This window comes from Onychomys torridus, chromosome 20 (assembly GCF_903995425.1).
Source record: "Onychomys torridus chromosome 20, mOncTor1.1, whole genome shotgun sequence".
Taxonomy (NCBI): Eukaryota; Metazoa; Chordata; class Mammalia; order Rodentia; family Cricetidae; genus Onychomys; species Onychomys torridus.
Window position 1 is genome coordinate 46030819 of NC_050462.1, and position 24197 is coordinate 46055015.

The 24197-nt window shown below is 56.0% G+C and overlaps 3 protein-coding genes across 3 annotated transcripts; 2 read left to right on the plus strand and 1 right to left on the minus strand.

Moving 5' to 3' along the window:
- The first annotated feature begins 2408 nt into the window (after positions 1-2408).
- On the plus strand, positions 2409-8777 carry Stac3 (SH3 and cysteine rich domain 3). Its single transcript, XM_036169466.1, has 11 exons — positions 2409-2788; positions 3018-3282; positions 3512-3609; positions 3816-3879; positions 4714-4811; positions 7254-7320; positions 7476-7528; positions 7659-7744; positions 7948-7999; positions 8083-8220; positions 8371-8777. The coding sequence occupies exons 1-11, from the start codon at positions 2723-2725 to the stop codon at positions 8467-8469; spliced, it is 1086 nt and encodes a 361-aa protein (XP_036025359.1). The 5' UTR covers positions 2409-2722; the 3' UTR covers positions 8470-8777.
- A 314-nt stretch (positions 8778-9091) lies between these two features.
- On the plus strand, positions 9092-17325 carry Ndufa4l2 (NDUFA4 mitochondrial complex associated like 2). The gene is made up of 5 exons (XM_036170093.1): positions 9092-9235; positions 14462-15238; positions 15584-15672; positions 16385-16445; positions 16610-17325. The coding sequence occupies exons 2-5, from the start codon at positions 15182-15184 to the stop codon at positions 16664-16666; spliced, it is 264 nt and encodes an 87-aa protein (XP_036025986.1). The 5' UTR covers positions 9092-9235; positions 14462-15181; the 3' UTR covers positions 16667-17325.
- Positions 17326-17492: 167 nt separating this feature from the next.
- Positions 17493-22659, minus strand: Shmt2 (serine hydroxymethyltransferase 2). The gene is made up of 12 exons (XM_036170092.1): positions 22502-22659; positions 21073-21270; positions 20496-20575; positions 20135-20335; positions 19792-19873; positions 19524-19646; positions 19247-19386; positions 18915-19080; positions 18645-18744; positions 18406-18561; positions 18195-18302; positions 17493-18068 (listed from the first exon to the last, which is right to left on the minus strand). The coding sequence occupies exons 1-12, from the start codon at positions 22532-22534 to the stop codon at positions 17941-17943; spliced, it is 1515 nt and encodes a 504-aa protein (XP_036025985.1). The 5' UTR covers positions 22535-22659; the 3' UTR covers positions 17493-17940.
- Positions 22660-24197: the final 1538 nt, after the last annotated feature.

Genomic DNA, 24197 nt, shown 5'->3' on the forward strand with positions numbered 1-24197 from the left:
GGCCTTTCAGTTCCTACGCTGGACTATCAGTTGAGAGATGGAATTGCAATTAAAATGGTTAAAACTGCCAAGTAGTGGTGGCACATCCCTTTAATCCCAGCACTCAGGAGGCAGAGGCAGGTGGATCTCTGAGTTTGAGGCCAGCCTGGTCTACAGAGCGAGTTTCAGGAAAGGCGCAAAGCTACACAGAGAAACCCTGACTGAAAATAATGAATGAATGAATGAATGAATGAATAGATGAATAGATGAATAGATAAATAAATGTGTGAGTATAAGGCTTGGCCGTTTTTAACTTCTAAAGTATACAGTTCTCATGGGGGAAGGGAACATTTACAGATGATAAAAACTCGCTATACGGCCCCACCATGGCTCAGTGGGTGCATACGGCCAAGCCTAGCAACCCAGGTTTGATGCCAGGACAAGGAGAGAACTGACCCTGGGTGAGTGTCCTTCAGTCACCACTCACATTAGGGGACATGCACCAATAAATACACAACATGTAGTTTTTAAGGTAAATAACCTCGTTATAGGAGGCAGCTGTGGGCTGGTGAGGTTGGTTAATAGCAGTAGAGGTGCTTGTGTGCAAGCCTAGTAGACTTCAGTCCCTGGATCCCACAAGGGGGCAGGAAAGAACTGATTGCAAGCATTGTCCAGACCACACACACCTGCACTCACACACACTCAGAAGAAAGACCACAGGCAGCTGGAACGTTTTCAGGGTCAACTAAATTTTCATCTGTTCCTTAGACCTCTGGTGCCAACTCGCTTTTTTTTTTTTTTTTTAAGATTTGTTTTTTTTATGTATATAAGTGTTTTTGCCTGCATGTATGTGTATGTGTACTGTGTCTGTGCCTGATGCCTACAGAGGCCGGAAGAGGGTGTGGAGCCTCTGGAACTGGAGTTACAGACAGCCAGTGTGTGGGTGCTGGGCACCGACCCAGGTCCTCAGTGAAAAGCTGGGCCATCTCTCCAGCCCCATAGCTTTTGGGTTTGACCACCCACCGGCTTTTCAGTAACTCGTATATTCTCTTTTCCTTAAGGATAGAATTTTAGAGGACAAAGGAGTCAAGTAGTACACCACTCTGCTCAGCTGGAGATGAGAATGCATGGCCAACTGAATTCGGAGTCAGCCTCTCCTCAGCTCCCAGCCCTTGCCTGGCCTAAAGTTTTGGGATTAGCCAGGCATGGAGGTGCACACCTTTAATCGTTGATTTTAGAGTTTGAGGCCAGCCTGGTCTACAAGAGCAAGTTCTGGGACAGCCAGGGCTACACGAGAAACCCTGTCTCAAAAAAACAAGCCCTTCCCCCCACCAAAGGAAACAAAACCCAAGAAAGTGACTAAGCCCAGGGAAGGTAGAACTGGAAAGGTTATGTTAACATTAAGGGGAGAGTATGGGGAAGTCATCCTGACTTCACCTTCAGACATCTAAAATCACATGAGTGAGTATGGGGAACAGAAGCCCGTTTCTGTAGGGTGATAGCTTGCTGGTCAGAAACATGCTTAGCATGGCAAAAGCCCTGGGTTCAATCCCCAGTACTTGGAGTGGGGTAGGGTACTGCAGTGTTAAGTAGGAAATGCCCCTTCCTGAGGAACCAGTGCTAAGCAGCTCAGCAGAAACTCAGAAGAGCAGCTCTGGGGGGATGGGAGGAGTCAGGGTCCAGCCCTGCCCCAGACCTGGTTCCAATTTCTGCCCGTCAGCTGTGTCCTCAGCTGTCTCCGGTCCTCCAGCCCTGTCATTTCAGCCCTGCCACCACGGTGAGAGGCTAGGAGGCCGACCAATACTGTCTGAGTAGCTGGTGTGAGTCCAGAAGGTACTGGGGGCTTAGCCCTGGAGGAAGAGGACTAGCCCTCCCCCAGCACCACCATCAAGGTCTTAGGGACTCCCTCTTTCCACGCTGATCTGACTTAGGGAGTCTCAAAAGTAAGTTGTCTCTTCCTCATCCTTTCATTTCCTGAGTCTGTTCGGCTTCTTCCTGGCTCTCCTTATCTGTGAGTAGTTTGAATTTTCGAAGTGAAATTGTTCTACTTCAGAATGAGTCAAGATTGGAGAGGTGGTGGGGGTGGGGGGTCCAGAGAATGGAGTAGTAAGGGAAGGAAAGGCTCATATTACTCTGAAAACCAAAATAGCAGAGGCCTGAGGCAGGCCAGGACAGAACTAGGCACAAGGTCCCCAAGGCTCAGGAGCGAGGCAGGGGAGGGCAGATCTCAGGACACACCTTCATACATGTAGACAAGAACACCTGAAGCCGTGAGAAGGTGTGTATTGCATCAGTCATGAGTATGTGTAGGACTGTGGTTCTCATGTGGTCGCATGTCCGATCTGCCTATCAGATGTTCACATTACGATTCGTAACAACAGAAGTACAGTTATGAAGGAGCAATGAAATGACTTTATGGTTGGGGGGGTCACCACAACACGAGGAACTGTGTTAAAGTTTTGCAGCATTAGGAAGATTGAAAGCCACTGCCACAGGAGAACCTAGAAGCCAACAGCCTTGAGCAGCGTTGGATTTGTAGACTCTGGGGCTGCTTGACCTGGAAAGATAGGTTGAGAAGTCTTCTGTCTGTTGGACATTCTTTTCTGGACCTCAGTAGAATCTGTTCAACCATCTACCAAAGGCTGTTGAACCAAGTCTCTCCCAAAGCCTCCCCTTGGAGGGCCACCCCACTGCGTGCAGGCAGTCGGGGATTAGCTCTCAGTGGGCTCCAACCTCTTGCAGGATGACAGAGAAGGAGGTACCGGAATCCCCTAAGCCCCCCTTCCCATCAGAGACTCCACAAAGTGGGGTGAGTCTGGACCCTTGGTCACTGGGGGCAGGGCTGTCGGAGGGGCTGGGAAGCCTTCACAACGTGTAAAGAAAACTGAGTAGACCCCACTTGTGTGTGGCTCGTTTGCTATTGGGCTAGCCGATCCCTGCAGCCCCAATCCACGAACCCAGGGACATTGCTTTCCCATGACAGGAAAACGAACAAGTGGCGTCACTTAACGTTCAGTTTCCTTCACCCCCTCCCTCAGCTACAACGCCTGAAGCAGATGTTCAAGAAGGGCCCTCCAGAGACAACAGAGATGGAGCCTCCCCCAGAGCCCCAGGCCAATGGAGAGGCAGTCGGGGCCGGGGGTGGGCCCATCTACTATATCTATGAGGAAGAAGAGGAAGAGGAGGAGGAGGAGGAACCACCCCCAGAACCTCCTAAGCTTGTCAATGATAAGCCCCACAAGTTCAAAGATCACTTCTTCAAGAAGCCCAAGTTCTGTGATGTCTGTGCCCGGATGATTGTGCGTGAGTCTTGAAAGTAGAGACAGTGAGATGGAAGGCTTGTGAGGTGGGAGAGGGCTTAGGAAAGCTGTGTCTTGCACAGACACACTGTGGCAAGATTCACCCTGTGAAAACATTGGGATTGATAGTGTAGGGTGTCAGAAGAGGGCAGGCCCATCAGAGCTGAAGTAGCCACAGTGGTACAGAGGACAATGGGAATCCAGAACCTTACTCAAATGTTCTCCCCTTCAAGTCAATAACAAATTTGGGCTCCGCTGTAAGAACTGCAAAACCAACATCCATGAACATTGCCAGTCCTACGTGGAGATGCAGAGATGCTTCGGCAAGATGGTGAGTAGCAAGGCTTGCTCTGGGGAGCAAGAACGTGGAAGAGGAGACCCAGGCCATCAATGACTTGCTGGCCCCTAAAGCCACACATCACCTTGTTTTCTCTTTCTCAGCCTATCCCATACTCTGAGAAGGGCTGAGTACTCGTGGGGGAGGGGATTCTGGACCCTACCTTGCTCCTTCTAATGCTTCCCCATCCCATCCTACAGCCTCCAGGTTTCCGTCGTGCCTATAGCTCCCCACTCTACAGCAACCAGCAGTATGCTTGTGTCTGTAAGTGCCCGTCTCGGACCTGAGGGAGTGGGCAAGTCTCAGAGATTCTTCCACACGGCCTCTTTGGAAAGTCAAGACTGAAATGGAATCGTTCTATTTCCATAGTTCTTCCTCAGCCTAGTATTTTTACAGTCATTTTAGAGACATGAGTGAGTGAGGACCACAAATAGCCAGAGGTAGAGATAGGAATGACACCATAGTCTGTCCCTTTCAAACCATTTCTAAGCAAGAACAAGGCTGCTAGCCTGTTTTCACCCTGTTTCAGGGCCAGCCCCTGAGCTACAGATACCCCCTGGACAAGTTCCTAATTTGGCAACCTTCAAAAGTATATTCATTGAGATTGCAGTGATAACATCGCCTTTAATCCCAGCATTCACGAGGCAGAGGCAGGCAGAGCTCCCTGATTTCCACATATAGCCAGGGTTACATGGTGAGATTGTCTTTAAAAAGAAAACACATGTGTTCGCTGAAAATGTGCTCAAATGTGTTTGGCAGAGAAGCTAAACTCCATGAAGAGTATGGGTTCAAAAGGAATGTGCTGGTGGTAGCACCCGGCTTGCACACATGCCACCCAGCAGGACAGAAGCCAGCAGTATAATACTCTGCTGGAAGGGGTCCCGTCACAGGGCATTCCTAGTGGTGTTTAGACCCCTTTATAGACTGCTGACCTCGGTCTTCCACAGCTGGCCCTTCCCTGTCCTCTCCATCTCCACTCCCTAACAAGTCCCCGTGCATGCGTATCCACTGGCTCCCATATGTCCTTTGAAAGGGCCCTCCCTCCAAACCCTCCTCGGCCTTCCCAGTAATAGACTCCCTCTCCTCCCATCCTACTAGCCGCTGCCAATCGCAACGACCCTGTGTTTGAGACCCTGCGCGTCGGGGTGATCATGGCCAACAAGGAACGGAAGAAAGGACAGGCAGATAAGAAAAATGTGAGCACCGCATGTCACCACAGAGGCCCGTGGCAGGAGCTCCATGGGACAGGTCATTTCCCCCTCGGGGAAACTAATAGAAGCTATGGATCCTCTGCCCCCAGATGGTGCAGCATAACCAAACAGAAAAACATTGCTGTGTGAAACTAGATTTTTTTTTTAGCACTTTATGCACCTCACGGGGGGGGGGGGGGGGGGGGGGGGGGGCTCCTGCCACAGGACTGAGGATATAGTTCAGTGGTGCAGTGCTTGCCTAGTATTTGTGTAAGGCATCCTGGTTTAATACCCAACACTGAAAAACAAACTCCAGCCACAGAACATGCTTCCTCAACTCCCCTCTAAAATTGGCGATTAAGGGCCACAGAAGGCTAAGTTCCCGGCCTGGCACTGTGGGCAACGGGCAGGATCTGTGCATTTTGCATTTGGGCAAGAGAATTTGTCATTCCAGGTAACTAGAGGATTCTGGAGCCAGCAGGTGTCCTTGGTGGTCATCTGGTGTGATCTGTTCACCTTGTAGATGAAACTGAGGCACAGAGCTACTCCTGGTCAAGGGCAGTCCCCCTGTCTTTTACAATAGAGATACCAGGTTGGTAAGGCCAGAGTGGGTTGGCCTGGGCAAGCGATTAATTTCCCCCTGGACAACCTTATGATGTTAGTTAAAGCAATTCCAGTTCTGGGGTCTCTGTGGGCACCAGGCATTCACATGGTGCTCGGACATATATGCAGTCAAAGCACTCATACACATAAAATAACAGTAAATAGGGGCTGGAGAGATGGCTCAGAGGTTAAGAGCACCGACTGTCCTTCCAGGGGTCCTGAGTTCAATTCCCAGCAACCACATGGTGGCTCTCAACCATATGTAATGAGATCTGGTGCCCTCTTCTGTGTACATAATAAATTCATCTTTAAAATAAATAAATAAATAAATAAATCTTAGAGCAGCGAGTGCTCTTCACCACTCTCCAGCAAGCCCCGCCCCTGTCTATGGAGACAGGGTCTAAGGTGGCCTAAACCAGCATCATTGGGGTGATCTTGAACATTGATCCTCCTGCCTCCACTTCCTAGGTACTGGTTTACTGATATGTGTCATCACACCTGCTCTGTGTGATGGTTGGGATCAAAGCCAGGGCTTCTTCATGCTAGGCAAGCAGTCCACCAACTAAACTACATCTCTGACACATATTCTGTTCCATTCTGCTCTAAAGGTCTTGCTATGTAGCACAGGCTTCGTGTAACTTGCTTTATCACCCAATCTGTCCCTGAATTCACAATCCTCCTACCTCAGCATCCTGGTGCTGGAATTGGCGGCATGCACAGCCTTGCCTGGCTTTAATAATTTGAAAGTTCAACTGGGCAGTGGTGGCCCAAACCTTTAATCCCAGCACTCGGGAGGCAGAGTTCCAGGACAGCCAGGACTGTTACACAGAGAAACTCTGTCTTGAAAATAATTAATAATAATAATAATAATAATAATAATAATAATTTGAAGTTTCATAAGAGAAAATTTACTTGTGGAAAAAAACTTTCTGGAAACAACGAAATCTGATCTCAGAGTAGTTGATATAAAGCTTGGGTATGGATGGCAAGTTCCAGTCAATTGAACTATGAATTACAAGACTGTTTCAGGAAAAACATCCATATTCTTAGGTTCTGTTCTTAAAAGGAAACTGTGAAAACTATGTTGCCAGACAGGTAAGGTAGTCATGCCTCTAATCCTAGCATGTGGGAGCTAGAGGCCAGAAGAGCAGGAGTTCAAGGTCATTCTGGCCACATAAGGAGTTTGAGGACAGCTGGCTGCCTGAGACTCTGCCTCAAAACAACTGAGGGAGGGAGGGAGGGAGGGAGGGAAGAGGAGAGAGAGAGGGAGAGGAGAGAGAGAGAGGAGAGAGAGAGGGAGAGGGAGGGAGGGAGAGAGAGAGAGAGAGAGAGAGAGAGAGAACTGCAGTGCCCCCCATGTGCCCTCTCTCATACATTGGAGTATTTTTAATCATACAGTATAATGAAGGGCCTGAAATCTGGATCATAGAGGTGATTTGCAGGGACTGAAAAATTAGAGAAGCCAGAAAGGATTTGTCTGCTGTCCTTAGATATTTAGAGAGACTGTTTTTCACATTTAAAGCCCCAAGACAAATAACTAAAGATAAGAGGGAAGCTGATATCGGCTTAATAAAAGGAATTGAAAAAGGAAAATCACATGGGGTTGTATTGTGAGGTCGTGAACTTCCTGTCATTAGCTGTATTCTGGCACAATGCACTTAGCCTACGCACCAGCATATATCAGAAGAAATTCCTGTATTAGGCAGGTGGCGGGACTAATATTTTCTCCAAGTATCCTTCTAGTGCTCAGATACTGTTGTCCTACAACTCTCTGGCCTGCCCGGAGAAGCAGGGAAAACATAGGTTCCCAAGACAGCATCTCTCTAACTGTGGTGTCCCCTCCAGCCTCTGGCAGCCATGATGGAGGAGGAACCAGAGTCAGCCAGACCAGAGGAAGGCAAGTCCCAGGATGGTGAGTGAGTACCACCCCTCTCCATCCAGAGTCATCAGTGTAGTCAAGGGTGGAGAGGGAAAGGCTGGGCCCAGGGTGAGAGTCCTCCAGCACAAGGGAAGGGGTGGTGGATGCCTGCACTGGCAGAAGCCATCGGTCTGTATTTTCCATCCAAGGAAACAATGCAGAAGGAGACAAGAAGGCTGAGAAGAAAACACCAGATGACAGAGTAAGACTTTTCTACCTGTACAAACCCGGCCCTCATCTTCCCATCGCCCTCCACCCGTTCAATGAACTCCCCTCCTGGAGGAGCTGGTAAAGGAGTCGGGAAACTCACCCCGCCCCCCTTCATCCCCCAGCACAAGCAGCCCGGCTTCCAGCAGTCTCATTACTTTGTGGCTCTGTACCGGTTCAAAGCCTTGGAGAAGGATGATCTGGATTTCCCGTGAGAAGCCTTCCAGGGAGGCGGGAGTGTGGGGAGCACGGAGGAGTAAGAGATGAGCTCTCTGTGGAATGGAGAAGGGCAGGTGCCCTGTGGGAATGGAGAAGGGCAGGTGCCCTGGGCTTCTGTTTTGGAGCTGGGACAGCAGCACAGCCAGGAACTGGTGGGTGCATGTAAATCCCAGAGAGCTCTCCTTCCTGTCCCAGGCCAGGGGAGAAGATCACCGTCATTGATGACTCCAATGAGGAGTGGTGGCGGGTAAGACAAATGCCCAAAGCTGAGGTGGGCCATGGGTGGTGTCTAGAACCTGAGATCCGCAGCCTACCTACTCCATTCTCTAGGGGAAAATCGGAGAGAAGGTCGGATTCTTCCCTCCAAACTTCATCATTCGGGTCCGGGCTGGGGAACGTGTGCACCGTGTAACCAGATCCTTTGTGGGCAACCGTGAGATTGGGCAGATCACTCTGAAGAAAGACCAGGTAGCTCGGGTGCCCTAACCTCCTCCCAGGCCTGATCGCACCTCCCGGCTCCACACACCCGGGAGACGCTAACCCCATTTAAAGCCCCTCCCGGCTTCCCTGCTCTCCTCTGGCTGTAATTCAGCTCCTTCCCATCCTTTAACTCCCTAGATCGTCGTGCAGAAAGGAGACGAAGCTGGCGGCTATGTCAAGGTCTACACCGGCCGCAAGGTGGGGCTGTTCCCCGCCGACTTCCTGGAGGAGATTTAGGGGTTCTGGCGCCTGCTGGCCGGAGACACCTAGGCCTGGTTCTGGGCGGGGCCCAGTGCGGGCCCGGAGGTGGGGCTGCTGGGCTACCGGATGAGGAGGGTTGGAAAGGCCTGCCGGAGCACGGCGATGTTTCTGGGGGCCTGTCTCCCACCTCTCCCCCTGCCTAGGCCTTCGGATACCCGGAGCGCTGAGCAGGCGGCCCCAGTAAGACCCACACTGGAGGCCCGTCCAAGAGCTGGGGGGCGGGGTGCACGCCCATAAAGAGGCGCCGAGGCCCGAACTGTCAGAGGTTGCGGATCTATTAAAGTTTTGACAAAAGTTAGAGAAGTTTGTCTTTGTAACTGCGGATGGGAAGACTGCTGTCCCCGGCCGCCCCACCTCATCTTGTCGGGTTATGGAAAGCCGTGGCTGGTGGGAGAGGGCAGGCCTGCACTGGCTCGTCCAGGCTCCCGCTGGAAGGCCGGACTGGCATGCCACCCCACGCCCCCCGTGGCCGTGTAGCCCTGGCGGTGCAGAGCCTGGCTCGGAGCCCGGCGTGGCCGCCAGGGGGCGATGCGAGATCTCGGTTGGAGAGAGGGATGGGGAGGGGCTGGGGTGGCTAAGGGGAGAGAGCCGGAGACACCAAGCCCGAGACCCTAGGCCTGGGAGGGGGTGGGGTGCGTGCCGTCTCCATGGCAACACTTCCTCCAGTCCTCGGGGGACGGCGCGAGCCAGGCCGGGGGGCTCGGCCCTCCCGCGCGGCCCCTGCCCCCGCCCTGCCCGACAGGTACGCAGCGAGAGGACGCCCGGCGGACCCCCCCTGCGGCGCGCCGGATGCAAATGTTATCATTTGCATATGCAAATATGCAAATGCGCCGGCCCCGGTCAGGGCGGCAGGTGGCGAGGAGCGGGAAGGTGTGCAGGAGGGAGCAGGAGGAGATGAGGAGTTTGGGGACCTAGGAGCCGACCACGGAGCAGCGGCTTGGGGTGGTCGCTGGAGCCGGGCAGGCGGAGGGGGTCTTGGGTTTGAGAGCGGGTGGGGGAGGGTCGGGCTGGGCAGCCAGAAGCTCCTCTTCTTCGTCTGTGGGGTGCCTGCCAGGACTGAGGTTGGCACCGCCTAGCAAGGTTGGCAGCGGGAGCCCGGGCACCATCTGCTGCTGGAGGAGGGGAGGGCAGAGGCTCAGCTGGTCTGGGAAGAGGAGGGCCCCGGGACGGCCAGCCCTCCCTGCCCTCCCCGGCAGAAGGATGAGGTGTTGTAGGAGAGGCAAGCACACGAAACTCGCCGCAGAAGCGGGTTCCGTTTCTTGTTCCCTTTGCCCTTGACTGTCACTTGTGAAAGCCGGGCGGGCGGGCGGGCGGGCGGTGTGAAGGCCAGGAGAGGAACACGCGGACAGTCAGTCTCCTTACACAAGTAAGGGGAAGAAGAAGGATGGGGATGCCCACTGCCTGTATTCATCAAGGGTCTGGGGGACACACCAACTGAGCTCCTCCCCGCCCCCCGGGACTGTCAAGAGCCCCCCAAAAATGCTGAAGCAAAACCAATTTACTGGCTCATTGGGCGGCAGTGTTGGTGTAGGGGTGTGGAGGAGCAGGGAGAGCGGCTGTTCCCTCCCTATGCTCGCAGGGTGCCCCCCCTTCTCCCTCGCCTTACCGAGCCGGCAGCTGTCCCTAATTAGAGCGGCGGTTTAATTGGATTTATCAGCAGTTAATAGGAAATTAAGCAAAGGGCCCGAGAGAAGGGGGGCGGGAGGAGCCCGGAGACAGGCTGCGCCTAACTGAAAGGAGGGGTGCTGGGGTCCCAGGGGTGGAGAACAGCGTCTTGATTGAACCCGGTGATCATACCCTGTCCCTCAGCACTCTGCCGGTTGAGTTGAACCCTGGCCAATCCCAGGGGAGGCAGGAGGTATGACAGGGACACTGGTTGGCCCCCAGTGCCTCCCACTCCCACAAGCCAGCTGCCTGGGTGATGGATGGTGCTGCCACACACCGCAAAGGTCATAAGTCTGGGCCAAGGAGCAGACTGAATTGAAAATAGAGCAGAGGAAGGGCCGGGGTATTACAGGGTCCAGGACACAATGTACACCCACCCCTCTCCAGGTTCTAAGAAAAAAAGAAAGAAAGGAAAAAAGGAAAGAGCTCCTTCTGAGCTGACTGGGCAGCATGCCTGGAGGTGAGATAGGGGCTGACCCTGACTTCAACCCTCACCTCACCTCCGCCGGGCTCCTGGGCATCTTCTAGGGCTGTTGCCTGTATCCCACCAGCCATCACGCTCCCTCTCCTGGGCTAAGTCCGGCTGTCAGGGCCTGTTGGCATTGTTGCAGCAGGGACAGCCCGAGGTCTTGAACCTGAAGGCCTGAGTAGGAAGCTGGGGGGGGGGGGGGCTAGGCCTCTGAGTCCACACACAGCCCCAGGCACCTCCTGTCACACTTCCTCATTACGTGGCTAGGCTAATGCAGGCTAACAAGGCTTGCCCCGGCGACCCCCGCAGGGCACAAATGGCAGCTCGGGCCTTTGCTTGGGTGCAACCCCTTGAAAGCATGTGGGAGGGTCTCTTTCTGTGTGCTCCTGGTGTGTGGGCTGTGCCTGTCTGAGGATGTGATGTGTGTCTGTACCCCAGCCCCAGGTCCGTGTGTACCTGTATGTGTTCTGCTTTTGTCGGCCTGTGTGTCTGTGATGCCCGGTTTGTCTGCCCGCATTTCTATGATTTCTGGCCGTAAGTCCCAGGGTGGCTAGGTGTGTTGAGCGTTCTTTTCAAACGTGCTTTGACATGTCGTCGATGTGTCTGTGTGCTCTTTGAGACTGGTTGTGCCCCGGTGTGCAGGCGTCCGTGCCTCCAGGATCGTATGTGTGTAATTCAAGAGTCACTGCCGTGTGTGTGTGTGTGTGTGTGTGTGTGTGTGTGTGTGCGCGTGTGCGTGCACGCGCTGCTCTGGCGTCTCTGCTTGCAGGTGTGTGTGTGTGTCTCGGTGACAGTGCGTGGGCGTGTGCCTGGGTGTGAGCTGCGCGGCAGCATGTACCCGAATGACAGTGTGACGCCCGCGCTGCGCGCGTCCCCGTGCACGAGAGAGAGAGAGAGAGAGAGAGAGAGAGAGAGAGAGAGAGAGAGGAGAGCGCCTCTGATTGAGTCGCCCGCCCCCGCTTCTTTCTCTCCCTATTTCTATCCCTCTCCCCTTTCCCGGCCGGCTCGCCGTCCGCATCATCTCCATCCATTATTGAAGAAACAGCCGCGTCCTCTCCAATCACATCAACACCCCGCCCCCTCCCTGTTCTGCTCGCCCCGTGGCCCCTCTGGCTGCCAGGGAGGAGGGGATGCCCAGGCATAGCGGGAGCCCCGGGCAGAAGTGGGTTCGCGACCCTGTGCCCCGGTCTGGGCAAGGCACGGGGACACCAGGGTCCCTAGTGGTGAGCGCTTTGCATAAACAGATGGCGCGGGCGTCTTTGTCTCGCTTGCTAGCCTGCTTGCCGCCAGGCTCCTGGCTCCACTTCTGTCTGGCTGCTGCAATCATGATCATCTCAGAGCCTCAGGACCCAGCGCCCTTAATAGTGGCAGTGGGGGTCAAGGGCCCCCGGGGGTTCCTGAGCAGATGCAGGGCATTGTGGCTTCCCTCTCGGGTGCCCTCTCCAGTACCTCAGCTGCAGCGGGATGACAGGAATGTGGAGGTGATGGGGAGGGGACCCTGAGCAGTGCCCCCAGGAGTCTGCGAGCTGTTCCGTGGGGTTGCTGCAACTCCCCAGGGACCAGTTCTAAACCACAGAATAGAAATAGAGCTAAAGAATGGATGGGGAGGGGTGGGGGGGAGAGACAGAGAGAGACAGAGAGAGAGACAGAGAAAGACAGAGACAGACAGGCAGAGACAGGCAGACAGAGACAGACAGACAGACAGAGACAGACAGACAGACAGAGACAGACAGGCAGAGAGAGACAGACAGAGACAGACAGAGACAGAGACAGACAGAGACAGACAGACAGAGACAGACAGGCAGAGACAGACAGGCAGAGACAGAGACAGACAGAGACAGACAGGCAGAGACAGAGACAGACAGAGAGAGACAGGCAGAGACAGACAGACAGAGACAGACAGACAGACAGACAGAGACAGACAGACAGAGACAGACAGGCAGAGACAGAGACAGACAGAGAGAGACAGGCAGAGACAGGCAGACAGAGACAGACAGACAGACAGGCAGAGACAGACAGACAGACAGACAGACAGAGACAGACAGACAGGCAGAGAGAGACAGGCAGAGACAGGCATTTGCAAAGAGACCACAGCAAGGTGTAAAGGGAAGGAGCGGCTGTCGAGAGACACAGAGAAACAGACACGGAAGGACACAGCTAGGTGGAGAGCAGAGTGGCAAGGAGAAGCCCAGACGTCGACCCGGGGCGGAGGGGAGGCCGAGTCAGAGGGAAATCCGGGTAGTCCTGGAGCAGAAGAGATGAAGCCAGCCCCAGGTGTGCCAGGCCACAGAGAGGATCCAGCCTGAGCCTGGACGCTGTCCACACCTGGCGAGGTAGAGTCCTCGTCCCATCTGTGTCCTCTGGCTCCGACGGAAGAGTGGAGGCCGAGCGGCTCCACCAACTGGGCCGCAGGGGCGAGTACACCACTGGGCACCGACCCGAGTGCACGCTCCAGGCGCAGACTTAACACCGGGGCTGCAGAGCGGGCGCTGCCCGACAGGGGGAGCCCGAGACCTCCGCCCCGAGCTGGAGAGCGGCTCGGCCTCCAGAGGGCGCCCGCACCCACGGCCCCCCAGTCTGCGCGCCCCGGAGAGCCCAGCTGCATTTGACTTGCTGCGCCGCCAGCCGCGCGGATTAGTATCCGGGAGCGGTTTAGAGTTGAAGAGTCCGGTCCCCTTGGGACCACGGCTTGTGCCTAATCCTCGGCTAACGACTCCTGCTGTCCCTCACCTGCTGGGGCAGCGTGGCCTGAATGATTGGGAAGTGCAGGGAAGGAGGTGGGGGTGAGGCCCGGAGCCCCGAGGACCACGATCCAGATATGGGAACACAGGACGGTGGCGTGTGTGTGTGTGGGGGGGGTGTCTCAGAGACGGGCCCACAGAGACCCGGATCAGGAGCAGATGGGGCGTCGAGAGATCGCGGGGAGGCAAGGGCGGCAGTGACAGTCTGAGCTTAGGAGCGGACTGGAGCCGACCCGAGGGAGGAGAAACAGTGGAGGTACCCGGAGGTAGCCAGCCTCTGCGTCTCCCCAGGCCCAGCTCACCAGGACTAGGCAAGCGAGGGCCCTACAGCAAAGGGGCATCAAGCAAAGGCCAGGCGTCCCTCCCGGAGTCCTGGCTCCCCAGCTGCACCACAGAGCACCAGATGTGCAGCCCAGCTGGGCAGCTGCTGGAGTTGGAGCTTCAGGATTGGTACTTAGCTCCATCCCCACCCCGACTCCCCGGCCGTCCAGGCTAGGGGGTTCTAGGACACACCCTCCCTGGCCCAGCCCCGGAGGTGCCAATGCTGCGGAAGGGCCCTGCTCTGCTCCAGGCTCTGACATCCCATCAGTCCCCCTCCTCCACCCCCCCCCACCCCCCCCCCCATCTCAGCGAGTCTCTGTCTCTTTGTTCTCACCATGTCTCTGACACTTTATCTCATTATCCGCCGGAGGGAGGCGGAGAGCCCGGACCCCGCAGCCTAATTACAGCTGAGCTTGTCAGCTCAAGGGGCGGGCGAGGTATCGGTGTGTAAGGAAGGGAGGGGCCTCTCAGGAAGGGTCGTCTCCCTCCCTGTACCCCGGGGAGACAGTGGCGGGTACACAGCTCAGCCCAGCGGGTACCCACCGTAGGACAAGTTCTTCAGGGGGGAAACGGGGGAGATTCACAGGATCCAGCAGCTAAGTGGGAAGGGGTAATGATGGAAATTAATATAGGGGTGAGAAGGAGATGGAGCTCACCTCCCGTGTCCCCAAAACCAGTCCTCCAAAGACGGGGAGTGGGGGACTCCCCGCCATGGCAGTATAGCATACACCTGAGCTGGCTGCTCTCTTCCCTTTCTCGACATCTCTTCCAGCTTTCCAAGACTGCTTCCTTCGTTCAGAGCTCTTCCTCGGATCTCAAAGCCGGAGATGAATATGGTGGCCTCCTTGGAGAGAACTCTACTTTCAACGTCTCAAGGCCCTAAACTGCCCCAGCATGGTCTTACATCTTGAGCAGTGCAGAGATTCACACACCTACATCCTCCACCCCTAACGACTCCAGGCCAAACCAAGCACAACTCAGCAAAACTGTCCAGAATGGGGGGGTGGGGGGGCAGAAGTAGCAAGGCGGGCTTGCCTCCCCCCCCCCCCCCACTGCATGATGCTGAGGTCGAACCTGCAAGCTCCTGGGAGTGTTAGGAAGTGCTGCAGACGCCCTCACTGCTGCTTGGTCCCTCCAGTGGACACTCCATGCCCCCATTTTGTTAAGAGGGCTGTCTGCTTGCCTGTCCCACATCTGGATCCCCCTTCAGTCTCTGGATGCCAGAGAGGCTCCTCCCTCAGATACCCCAAGACCCAAGTATCATGGTGTCTCATGGGCCAGAGTTCCCTCCCCCCCACCACCAGTAGGAGAAAGTTGGGAAGGAGAAACTTCAAGGATCCCCAACAAACTCCAGCCTCCTTTGGGTCTGGGATTGCTGGGAGGAAGAAAGCTGGGTGGGGCTGGCTGGGCTGGGTTGACCCCTCCCCATGGGGGGCGGGACCCCAGAGGGAGGAATAGAACAGATCTACTGGAGACCAGACACTGGAAAAAGATGGCAGGAACCAGTCCAGGGGCCCGCTTCTACCGGCAGATCAAAAGACACCCCGGGGTGAGTTCAGTCCCAGATCCTCAGTTCCCTCTTGCCGTCCCAACCTCTCAAGACCCCCCAAACTCTGCCTCCTGTCTAGTTTCCTTAATGCTCCCAAACCTTCCCAGGGGCACCCACATTCTGTCTCTGTAAACTATCCCATTATGTCCCTGGAATCAACCTTGGGCAGGATCACCGTAGGGTAAGGGAGAGGATGTGGCTGTAGGCTTCAGGTCCCGCTCTCAAAAGGGAGGTGTTTAGGGGGTGGTGGCACCAGATAAAGATAAAAGGGACAGAAAAGCTCGTACAGGGCGAGTGGGAACTGGGTAGTGGTCAGACCCTGAGAGTACTTGGTTCTTCCCGCAGCTCATCCCAATGATCGGCTTCATCTGCTTGGGCATGGGCAGTGCTGGACTCTACCTGCTGAGACTTGCATTGCGTAGCCCGGATGTCTGGTAACTACAGGGCTTGGGAGGCAGGCAGGGGTCCTGGGTGGGGCAAAATGGGACTGCTTAGGAAGAATGGTAATGGGTGACCCTAGAAGGGGTCCTCGGTCTGTGTCCTTATTCCCACGGTACCACCCAGCATTTCGGAGGGTTGGCTGCCTGACCCGAGACCCTCACCTCCCATCGAGACCACCTGGAGGCTCACTTGGCGGCGGCTAGCCACGTGGGGCAGCTGGAATCCCAGCCGGCTCCCCACGGGTTGCCATGGCGACACAGCTCTCCTGGCCAGGCCTGGCTTTTAGGTACCTCTATGCCTGTCCAGAAGGGCTGTAGGTGTGGCAGTCTGGGGCTACTGAGGGTCTCTGGTGGCACCCAGAGTTCATATCCTGCCAAAGAGGCGTCAAGAGGTCCTTCGACAAGGCCAAAACACCTACCCACTCTGGTCCTGGAGTCTGAGGGACACCATCGGAGCCCCGCTCTTCAGGGTGTCTCCTGGTTCCCACGACTGCTCTAAGTGGTTAACCTAGAGCAGGAACTCTGGGGACTCTGGGCTGGACGTCATTGGGCATCATGCTTCTAGCCAGCACCTGCTAACATGCCCCCTGAGCCTGTCAATCTCTGAGGAATGTGCTCCCCTCCCCAGGGGTGGTGATGCTGAGGTTTAATGCCTGAGTCCTGGTCCCCAAAAGAGAGACCCCCAACCTTCCTCTCCCCTTTACAGCTGGGACAGAAAGAACAATCCAGAGCCCTGGAACCGCATGAGCCCCAATGACCAGTACAAGGTAACCGCGGGGCTAGTGTGGCCCTCTCCACTTCCTCCTAGCCCCTAGATCTGTACTGTACCCCCGCCCCGAGACACACACACACACACACACACACACACACACACACACACACACACACACACACACACGAGACCCCCGCCAACTCTCCTTTCCCTCTCTAGTTCCTTGCTGTTTCCACTGACTACAAGAAGCTGAAGAAGGACCGGCCGGACTTCTGAGGCAGGACTTGGGGGGGGGGGTCCCCGTGTGAATCGCTTTTTTCCACTCCCTGCCCTAGACCCCGGGGCATCAGTCTAGCAACACTGCTCAGCCTCTGCTCACACGGGCTGGATTCCCACGCAGAGGGGAGGCGGCTCCACCCCCACCCCCCTCCCTTGCTCCCAGCAGAGGAAGAGCCTCTGACCCTCAGCTTGAGTCCCACGGTGGGGGAGGGGAGTCAAGACTGCAGGCAGAGGCTGGGGTTGACCCAAAGGGCCCCAGGCCAGCCCCTCTCCCCTCCTACCCCCCCACGCCTAACTGGGCGTGGCACAGGCTACGTGTTGAGCGTGTCAGACGTGTGCCAACAGCAAGCAGGGGCCTGAGTGCCAAGCGACGTGGCAGGCCCCACGTTAGCTCCAGTTTGGAGCTAGGTCTAGGGGGAGCAGCTGCCCAGGCTCGACTGGGCTCGTCCTGGCTACCCAGCCTGCCTAGGGTGGGTCGCCTCTACCAGGCAGTGCGTTCCTGCCCAAGCCTGTGCCTCCCGTCCACGGCACCCCCTCCCACCCTGCACCTGGGCCTTCCTTGCCCCTCCCCCCCCCCCCCTTCCTTTGCTCCTCTGTCCCTGGGGATCAAACAGAAGCAGCCGTGGGCAAAATACAATTTCATTTAACAAATTGAATTTGCTGCGCCTGCTAATCACGTCTGGTGTCGGCTCTGATCAGAGACAGGGAGAGGAGGCTACAGCCCCGGGGGTCCTTGTGGTGGGTGGGAGGGAGGAGAAATACATGTTGAGGGGGTCGAATGCTGGTCGGCCCAGGGGACCCTCCCACAGTAATAGGAGCTCTGGGCAGGTTAGTATTTTATTAGGTAAAGACAGGAAGGATGGCGCCTACCCACCCTTTCCTCTGGCTCAGCATGCAACTCACCCTCCCCAAGAAAGAGCAAGAGTCTGTAACACTGAGATATGGCAGAGGGCTGGGGCGGAAAGCGGAGGATGAAGTTGGGTGTGATGGTGCACACCTTTAACCCCACCACTCGGGAAATGGAAGTAGGAGGATCAGTTCAAGGCCAGCCTCCGCTAAGTGAGACCCTGTCTCAAAAACAAGCTGGGTGTGTGCTGGGGGCTTCTAGAAATGGTAACAGATTCTGGGAGGGGCTTATGCCTGGCTCTGCCCTAGACGGAAGGCCTTCCTCCCTCCACTGAAACCCAGAAGGATCAGTGGTGTCTCTTGTATGATCCAGGCAGGCAGAAAGAAGGGGAACTTCCAGTCTGTGGGCCTTGATTCACAGGCCCTCAGCGTTCATCGAACCCAGGCATCGGGAAGGTCCTGGCAAACTGTTCCACCTGTTGCCTGAGGTTGGCCAACCGCTGACTTGTTTCTGGGTCTTTGAGGAGGAAGGATTTGAAATCCTGGAGCTTGGCTGAAAACAGGAGTGTGGAAAGGTGGTCAGAGCGCTGGGCGGAGCGGTGAGCTTCAACAGCAGGGAGGGGAAGCAGAGACAGTGGTGACACCCACCGCTCGGCTGGGGGCCTTTGGGGCCACTCACCAGTCTTGCGCTTCACCTCCAAGCCAATGTTGACTCCTTCATCGATAAAATCAACAACCCTGCGGAAGTCATCCTCGCGGAACTGCCGAGAAGTCAACGCTGGGGCGCCTGGGAGAGCGTGGAAGACAGACAATTAGCACAGCACGGTCAGGGTCACGAGGCAACGGCCGCGTGCGTGGCCACCCCTCCCTCCTCAGACCCGGGGTCTCACCCAGCCTCAGGCCCCCGGGAGTAATGGCACTCCGGTCTCCAGGACAGGTGTTCTTGTTGGCCGTGATGGACACAAGCTCCAGTACTCGTTCAGCGCGCGCCCCATCCAGGCCCTTGGGCCGCAGGTCCACCAGCACCAGGTGGGTGTCAGTGCCACCTGAGGGGCACAGTGATCGGGGACTGGAGAGTCCGGGGCCTCTGCCTGAGGCCACGAAAACCTTCACCCACCCACCGGCTTACCAGACACCAGGGAGTAGCCTCGCTTCAGCAGGGCGTCAGCCATGGCCTGAGCATTCCTCAGTACCTGCAAGGAGTACTCCCGGAACATGGGGGTGCGGGCCTGCAGACAAGACAGGAGCCCCCGTCACCTTCTCTAGTACTGTACTCATAAGACTCTGTGACCCCAGCCTTGCCACCTCCCACCTTAGCCACCTCCCGTCTATCAGCCTCAGCCTTAGCTACAAGACCTCTAGACCAATGCACCCCCGACACCAGGGAAGGCTCCCCAACCTGCTTGAGGGCCACCGCTACTGCAGCAATGGCATGGTTGTGGGGGCCCCCCTGTAAGGAGGGGAACACAGCAAAGTTGATTCGGTCCTCAAAGGTGTAAGGGATCTCTTGGCCGGTCTTGGGGTCTACGGTCCGCACGCCTTTCCGGTAAAAGATGAGCCCTGACCTACGTGGAAGATGAGTTGTCGGGATCTGAGCCAATGAATGGCACGTGACGGGACAGAGGAGATGGCTGGTGCAGACACTCAGGGGCGCTGGGTCCCCTCAGCTGTACTTGGTGCCCTGGATCCCCCCAAGTCCCCTAGCAAGGTCTAACCCCAGGCAATTCTGACCTGGCCCCTCGAAGAGTCTTGTGAGTGGTGGTGGTGACGATGTCTGCATACTTGAAAGGTGAGGGGATCACCTTGGCAGCCACGAGGCCACTGATATGGGCCATGTCTGCCAGCAGGTGAGCCTTGACCTCATCGCACACCTGGGCAGGTAGAGAGACGTGCCTCAGCCCGGGGAAGACCCAAGCAGGTCTATACGCAGGGCAGCCCTGCTGTCCTTCTCAGCCCCCTAGCCCACCCACAGGGTGGGGGAGAGCTGGATCTCCAGCCCCTCACCAACCTCTCTCATGCGGGCATAGTCAATGAGGCGGGCGTAGGCACTAGTACCGGCTATGATGAGCCGCGGTCGGAAGAGCCGAGCACTCAGCGCCAGCTGGTCGTAGTCGATGAGGCCAGTTTGGGGCTGGAGAAACAGATAACCACCTCAAGTGGTGACAGGGGAAGATGGTGCTCCCGGAGGCTGAAGGCTGCCCAGCCCTCCGGGCCTTCCCACTGGCCAAGAACCAACCAACCGTCAGGGCCAAGTGCCCAGGCCCTACAACACTTACGTTGAGCTTGTAGGGCATGGACTCGAAGAAAATGGATGTGGCGGAGATCCGTTTGACGTCAGACATGTAGCCATGGGTGAGACTGGGAGGAAAGGGGTCTCCATGTGAAATAACCCGACCTAACCGGCCGCTTCACCCCCACAGGCCTGTCCCTGGAACACTGGCCCTAGTCTGCCCCACACTCAATGCTCTGTCCGCTCCGAGCTGGGTACTAGGGTCTTGTTCTCCACTGGGACACGAGACAGGTGTGGTCCATCTTCACGGGACCTGACAGGCATTTACTGAGTCTTACCCCATGTCATTACAGCCCACCAAACCCATCACTCATCCCGTCCATACTCACTGGCCCCCATCGGGTAGGTCCAACCCCATGATGCGATCATGAGGCTGAAGAAGAGCTGTATAGGCAGCTAGATTGGCTGGGGACCCCGAGTACGGCTGGACATTGACTCCCCACTGTGCAGGATCCAGGTCAAAGGCTTCCAAGGCCCGGCGTTGGCACAGCAGCTCGATTTCATCCACAACCTCTGCTCCTCCATAATATCTACCATGGAGAGGGTACATAAGGGCACAGAGAAAGGACCCTGGACCAGAAGCCAAGGCCTGGGAAGGCCACTGCTCCAAAAACACTATCGGGACGAAGGTTCCGCCACTGGGAATGCCATCCCTGAGGCTGCCCTCCAGCCCTTTGGTCTAGCCCTCACCTCTTGCCAGGATAACCCTCCGAGTACTTGTTGTTCAGACAGGACCCCAGGGCCTCCAGCGCAGCTCGGCTGCAGAAGTTCTGGGGTGGTGGGGGGGGCAGTGTCAGAAGGCAATGAGCCCCTTCCCCTGGATTCCCACAGCCCCACCCCTGCCAGAGCCCACAGGCTGGAGGGGTGGGGAGGGGACAGGCTGCATAAAAAAAAAGCTCTGTGCACTCTGGGTCCCTTGCCAGGCATGAGGCAGGACCAGAAGCAGCATTCTCAAAACTCAGCTGCCATGACGGGTGGTCCCCAGGAAGGCCACCTGTCCACTCACCCTGTGTCTCCTCTTTCTTCTGACAAGAAGGGAGGTAAGGAAGAGACGGAACTGTAAAGACTCTAGAAGCTCCCTAATGCCCAAGCCCCACAAACTGGGTTGGTCCTGCCTTATGCTTCAGAGGAAAAGGCCCAGAGAGAGGGAGAGGCCCAGGAAAAAGCTCTTGAGTCTGACCGGGGGATGCGGAAAACGACAGTGAGATGGCATGTTATTTCCTGCACTAGTGGCAGTTTGCTCTTGACCCGTATCCTCATGTCCTACCTCTGAGGCGATGAGTTCCAGGCCACGACACTGCCTGTCCTTCTCCCTCTGCAGTAGTTCCCACACCTCAGGGTCACTGTCCGCCAAAGTCTCCTGGCCTGTCCAGCCTCCAGCTGCTTCCCCAGCCTGTGTCTGGGCCACCTTGCTGTGCTGAGCCCGAGCAGCCATCCAGACCAGCTGACCACATCTCTGCAGAGGCTTAGGGCAGAAGAGCCAGGATTAATTAAAAATTGTCCAGACCTCTCCCAGTCACCCTCAGTCATGGGTACAGACAGCCCTCTGGCTAAGTAGGCAGCCTGGTCCAGCCAGCAGACTCAGTTCTCACCACCCCCACCGTCACCTTGAAAAGCCAAGGTTCAGATCACTATCCAAAGGGCAGTGTTGATCGGCTCTACTCAATTCCCTCCAAACCTCCCCCCACCTCATCCTATGAGTTGCTCCCCAAGGTCACAGACCAAAGCTTGCCCTCCAGAAGCCCATCCCCCTGCCCCCGCCCCAAAATTCAGAAGAGACACACGGATTCCAGGGTCTCCCCACGCACAAGAACAGAGGCCTTCCTGGGCCTGGAGAGGTGGCTCAGTGGTTAAGGGCACTTGTTGCTCTTGTACAGGACAAAGGACAGAGGTTCAGCTCCCAGCACCCACATGGCAGCTCACAACCTTCTGTAACTCCAGTTCCAGGGGCTCTGATGCCCTCTTCTGAACTCTGTGGGTACCCAGGTATGCATGTGACGCACAGACATACACGCAGGCAAAATATCATGAATATAAAGGGAGAGGACCTCCTGCAGGGCTTCCCTAAGAGACTACCCCAATGAGAGAAGACAACACCAAGTTAACAGGCCTTCACGCCACAGGCTGTGTGTTGTAAGGGTAGTTTCCAGAGCAACGAAGGCAGAACAGACTTTTAAGCAGCTCTTGGAAAGAGGTGTGTACGGGCGGGAGTGGGGCAGAGTGGAGGTGTCTGCCCAGAGGGAAGCCAAAATCTTCATTTTATCTCACACACACGCACACACCACCTCCCTCCTTCCTTCCTGCCCACGCTGCAGCGGGACCCCTGCCTGACGAAAGCACCGAGGCTCGGTTGCATCATCTCCATAGCTCAGAGCTGGCGGGAAAAATTAAACCAGCACATGGAAGCCGGGAACCCCACTTGTTCGCTAGGGCATCGCCAACCCAGGGTTTGGACCTCTACCCGGAGCCGTGTGCGCGGTGCGATCGCTGACCCTGGGGCGTCTGACCGCCACAACCAGGGGCCCAGGCACCGCACGTGCGCCCGGGACTCTCAGGGGTTTCCTGGTCCCAGCATCCGCTGCCCGAGGCCCCAGAGCACGTGCGGGCAAGCAGCCGGGGGACCCCACTTGGCGACAAGGAACTAAAGTGGGGTGGGCCTCCGCACTGGCCATCCAGTGTCCAGACCCTGTTCTTACCCGAGTGGTGCAGAGCAAAGAGAAGGATACCATGGCTACCAGAGGTCACAGGAGGACCAGCCACCAACTCTGGCCCGGACTACTTAACGGGGGTCGGAAGCCGACTGGTCTTAGGGCGCATGCGCGAGAAAAATACCCCCGTGAAGTCCGAGTTAAAGGGGAGTTGCCTGCGCGTGCGCGTCGCGGGCCTCTAGGAAATGGCCTTCTGGGAGTTGTAGTTTTTCTTCATCCTTATCGCTTCTCTGTTCCTCCGGGTTGCCTGGAAGGGTCTTGAAGCTCACGGTTGTTGTTACTGTTGTTGTTGTTGTTTTTCCTGCCAGTTGTCCAGGCGAGCGCTTTTTGGTTTGTTTGGTTTGTGCCTACCAAGTAGCAAGCACTAGAAGGTCCTCTGGGAGATTCAGGGACACATCCAAGAGGTAAAGACCTATGACACAGTGGAAGCCCATGTGATTGAAAGGGCAGAAGACCCAAATCCCTGCTTTAGGATTACAGTAAAATAGCCTCTCGGTCCTCAGTTTCTTCACTTGTAAAACCATGATTAAACAGTCGTGATGGTCCACGCCTGTCATTCCAGCATAAGGAGGTGGGGGCCGGAGGAATAGGGGTTCAAGGCTAGCCTCAGCTACATATGAAGCTGGAGGCTAGTGCACACCACATGTGAGCCTGTCACACCTTGTCCCCCCCCCAACACAATAAAAGAGTGTATGGTAGGGATTAAATGAAACTTTGCATGTAAACATGCTCCCCTGTGGGTTGTCCTGACTCACAAACCTGCTCCATCCAGCTGAGAGCCCAGTGAGCCATCTGGCCTCGTCATACTTGTTGCATTTCAGGATTTATTTACATGAGAACTCAGCGCTCACCGAGTTCTTGAAACCGATCTGAGTAAATCTTTGAGTGGGGGACTCATTGACCTCTCCAAGGGAAGATTCTCCAGGAGCTGGGGACACCTTGTTAAAACCTCTGGGTCAATGGCTCTAAAGACAGCCATGGAGACACACAACCAAACCTCTCTTGCGGATTCCGGCAAGCACTGTTTGTTTTTGAGACCCATTGCCCTATGCAGCCATTCTCTGCATTTATTCATTCAGTAGACAGTCAGCCACGCTAGGGGTGCCTTAGCCCTGGAGAGACAGGGCTCCCTGACTGATGGGCCAGGAAGGGGTGACCGTGACAACATTCAACACCTCATTTTGTTCTCACACATCCAGCTGTGTACGGAACAGAGTAGGAGGACAGCGCCTTGGAGGAGGAATGTTTGTGAGTCACAGTCACGGACAGAGGAGGGTAATCCGTGGAAAGACATCCTGTCAGTGCTACCGACAGGATCTAGGTTCTCACGTATGCACGCTATTTTATTGCGGAGTTGCAAGTGAGGAGACTGAGGCCCAAGCCTGCTGGTTCCGGTCATGGCCACCCCAGGCGCTCCCACCTGGGTCTCACACACGAGGTCTCTCTGGAGCTTCACTTCTCCGGGGTGATTCTACCAACAGGCCCTGATGAGGGAAACCACTCCATCTTCTTCCCATCTCACCTAGAACCTCTCCATCTTCCTTCTCCTCTCTCTCCAACCGGTTGCTTATCCTTCCTTCACTGGTTTGTGTACCTGACCCAGGCAGGGCCTTGTACATGCTAGGTAAGAGCTGCATCCCGAGCTCCGGGTATTTATTTTCTGCCTGTGATTTTTAACTCTCAG